At 36.6% G+C, this 3,594-nt stretch overlaps 1 protein-coding gene and 1 long non-coding RNA gene across 2 annotated transcripts in view; both read left to right on the plus strand.

Annotated features, from left to right (window-relative positions):
- LOC108661752 lies at window positions 243-1,076 on the plus strand. The gene is made up of 4 exons (XR_001927530.1): window positions 243-340; window positions 423-565; window positions 780-882; window positions 992-1,076. It is a non-coding gene; the product is annotated as an uncharacterized LOC108661752 (long non-coding RNA).
- LOC18603278 (tuberculostearic acid methyltransferase UfaA1) overlaps window positions 1,162-3,594 on the plus strand; it is a gene marked incomplete at its 5' end in the record, with an annotated part of 4,887 nt that continues 2,454 nt past the window's right edge. The window contains 9 exons of the mRNA XM_018119125.1: window positions 1,162-1,223; window positions 1,317-1,440; window positions 1,752-1,814; window positions 1,928-1,987; window positions 2,073-2,234; window positions 2,361-2,434; window positions 2,518-2,611; window positions 2,794-2,930; window positions 3,019-3,099. Coding sequence (XP_017974614.1) covers window positions 1,162-1,223; window positions 1,317-1,440; window positions 1,752-1,814; window positions 1,928-1,987; window positions 2,073-2,234; window positions 2,361-2,434; window positions 2,518-2,611; window positions 2,794-2,930; window positions 3,019-3,099 — 857 coding nt within the window. The remainder of the gene's footprint in view (window positions 1,224-1,316; window positions 1,441-1,751; window positions 1,815-1,927; window positions 1,988-2,072; window positions 2,235-2,360; window positions 2,435-2,517; window positions 2,612-2,793; window positions 2,931-3,018; window positions 3,100-3,594) is intronic.

Genomic DNA, 3,594 nt, shown 5'->3' on the forward strand with positions numbered 1-3,594 from the left:
TTAATACAAGTAATAATTGAAATAAGATTACACACCCTATCCGGATCAGAAAAAAAGAAAACAAATATCCCAATTATGATATACAAAAAAGAAAGGAACCAAGCAACTTTGCTTCATTTCACACCTCTCATTTATCTCCTAGGCACTAACTTATTCTTTGGTCATATATATATAAATATCTATATATATATACAAACACGTGGAAATCCATGGTCCAAACTGTGAGTTATATATTTTCCTACCTAGCTATATCCTATAAATAGGATGTGCTTCTATTGTGTAAGAGCCAGTTCATGATATGTTGAACGCTTGAAGTGGAGGTGCCTGCAATTTGATCTTTGTTAGTATCATTTTGTCTGCAACAATTTTAATGAACAGTAATTGTTATCCATTTTCCAAACTGAGGTGCACTTTTCCTACAGGCTGGTATATATCGAGGGAAAGATTATTTCTGCAAGTCTGAGCAGTACCCAAGGCACATTATGGCACTCTCTTTCATGGAAACCATGGCACGGCATATTGTGATTAAATTCTTTGAACAATATATATCAACAGGCTGCGTAATGTCAGTTCTTAGAAACAAATTTTTCATCTTTCTTATACTTCAATTTCCTTTATATTGCCTTGATGTTGTTCCAGGATTTTATTAAGTAATTTCTGGTCAAATCAGTTTCCAAAAAGATGATGCTTACTTTTTTTTACTGCATTTTTTTTGTTAATTTATCTTTTGGAAATGAATTCTGAGTTTGAAAAGTTGTGGTGCAATTTGGCATTAACAGTTTATTAGAGGAAGAAGGCACAGTTCTCACTTTCACAGGAAGCTTGGAAAAGTGTTCTCTCAAAGTCGTTCTGAAAGTGCACAATCCCCAGTTTTACTGGAAGGTAGACAGACACTACTGGTGTCGTAGTTCTCTGAAATTTGACTATTGGCTTGGCCAAGAACTATATTTCCCACCACTGCTGACAAGCGTTTATATGTGTTTTTTGTCAGATTATGACAGAAGCTGATTTAGGCCTTGCAGATGCATATATCCAAGGAGATTTTTCGTTCGAAGATAAAGAAGAAGGTCTTCTGAATCTGTCCCTGGTAAGATACGGTTTATTCAAATCTATCTCAACTTGTGTTGGTACTTGCTTTCATCGGAATCTTCTTTGATTTATTTGCAGATATTCATTGCCAACAGGGAGTCTGACTCTTCCGCCTCAGGACTGAATAAGAAAAGGTTTATAACCCTTAGAATAAACTCTGATAGTGGCATGATCAGTTAATAACATCTACTGGTTATTGAATATTGGCATTCAATTGATCTCTGTAGGGGCTGGTGGGCACCTGCACTGTTCACAGCTAGTATATCATCTGCAAAGTATTTCCTTAAGCATGTCTTGAGACAAAATACTCTTATACAGGCTCGTAGAAACGTTTCTCGTCATTATGACCTGGTACGTGAGTACGACTCCTAAATTCATGGTATTAGAACAACATTTTCACCCTCTTAAATGTTGTCATTAATTTCCAATTGGGCGATCTAAACTTTGTTCAATAACTTTTTCATAAGGATTGATTCAATGGCCTAGCACAAATTTTTAACTTTGTGATTCTGCTACTGAGGTTAGATGAATTTTGCTTAAAGGCTTTGGATTTCCTTGGTTATAGGCCTTTAGATCCTTCTTGTTCATGCTTCATGATGTCGGTTTGTGACAGGATTTGTCAAAAGGAAGAGCTTACACTTTTTCTCAAATTCTATTTGCAGAGTAATGAACTTTTTGAGTTATTCTTGGATGAAAAAATGCAATACTCCTCTGCAATTTTTAAGGTCAAGACTCCAGCTTCTATGTTTTGCCTGTGCAATGTATGAGTAAAAGGAATCTCTTCCATATATGTTGGGACTTTAACATCTAACATGGTCATGATCATGTTCATTTGTAGGCGGAAAACGAAGACCTGAAGGTTGCACAGCTAAGAAAAATCTCTTCCCTGATCGATAAAGTGAGAATTTATTAGAGTCCAATGGAATCCTTCCACTCCTTGCCATGGTTACTTGTTTCATTATTTTCCTTTCTGACACATATAGGCAAGAATAGAGAAGGGACATGAAGTTATTGATATCGGATGCGGTTGGGGATACTTTGCTATTGAAGTTGTCAAAAGAACCGGATGCAAATACACTGGCGTCACTCTATCAGAGGAACAACTGAAATATGCAGAAGCAAAAGTGAAGGAAGCCGGACTTCAGGTACACACTAGCTTGCAAATATCTGCATAAATTTTCTTGTTCTTCTATAGTGATCAACTATATGCACTTTGTTTCTCGGCTCTTTCACTTACCTTTTTGTTTAAACTCAACGAATTCTGCCATCAGGACAACATCAAATTTCTTCTTTGTGACTATCGTCAGTTACCAAAGACATGCAAATATGACAGGATCATTAGTTGGTAAGTTCTATACCCTATAAATTTATATCAAGTACTACCTTGGTTGACAAACAATTGCCAAGATTATCAATTGCTTTCTTCAGTGAGATGATAGAACAAGTTGGCAATGAATATATTGAGGAGTTTTTCAGATGCTGTGAGTCAATACTGGCAAAGGATGGGCTTTTTGTCCTTCAGGTAATGATAAAATGGCAACAGGAATGTGGCCTGTGTCAAGCTCATAGTAACTTCGAGATTCTAACTGTTGGTGCAGCATTGCCTAAAATGCACAATGTTAGGCCCAACATGTTATAAAAGTTTTACCTTTCAAGATATTGCTAATAGTAGAGACTCTAAGATCGGTAGTCATTTTTCCTTAGTTCATATCGGTTACGGAGGAGCTTTTCCATGAGTATCTACGAAGCCCAGGCTTCGCGAAAGAATATATCTTCCCTGGTGGATGCTTGCTTTCACTGACTAGAATGTTATCAGCCATGGCTGCGGGATCCAGACTCAGGTCAACTTTCTAGCTAGCTCAGCCTTACTTTCTCTTTGTTCTAAATCATTTTCTTTTCTATAAATTAATTTGACGACTATGAATGCAGTGTGGAACATGTGGAAAACATAGGACCTAATTATGTCCAAACACTTAGATGTTGGAGAAAAAATTTCCTGGAAAACAAGAGGTACCTATCTAATTCTGTTGTACAGATGCCTAGTTTGATTAGCATAGAGACAATGTTGTATATATGAGTAGAGGTTTCAGATTCTGTCTGGTTTTCCTACAGGGTTATCAAAGTAATATATTTTGATGAGGGCTTATTAATTGTTTTCGTCTCAGCAAAATTCTGGCCTTGGGGTTCGATGAAAAATTCACGAGGACATGGGAATATTTTTTTGATTATGCTGCAGCTGGTTTTAAGTCACGTACGATAGGAGATTACCAGGTAAATATGATAACAGTGGAAAAATGAATTGCTATTTGGCACCATCTCTGTTGACTTTATCTGTCTGAAATGTATTAATGGACCTCTAGAAGTAGGAACGTGACGGCTGCCCCCAGAAGCGGAGGGGAGTGAGGGCTAGTGGCCCCCCGCCCTCTGACAATTTTTAAAATTTTATAATTTATTTGTATTTTTTAAAAATTTTATAATTCCATCTTTTTAATCATTTGTTAAATT

This window comes from Theobroma cacao, chromosome 4 (genome assembly GCF_000208745.1).
Source record: "Theobroma cacao cultivar B97-61/B2 chromosome 4, Criollo_cocoa_genome_V2, whole genome shotgun sequence".
NCBI lineage: Eukaryota > Viridiplantae > Streptophyta > Magnoliopsida > Malvales > Malvaceae > Theobroma > Theobroma cacao.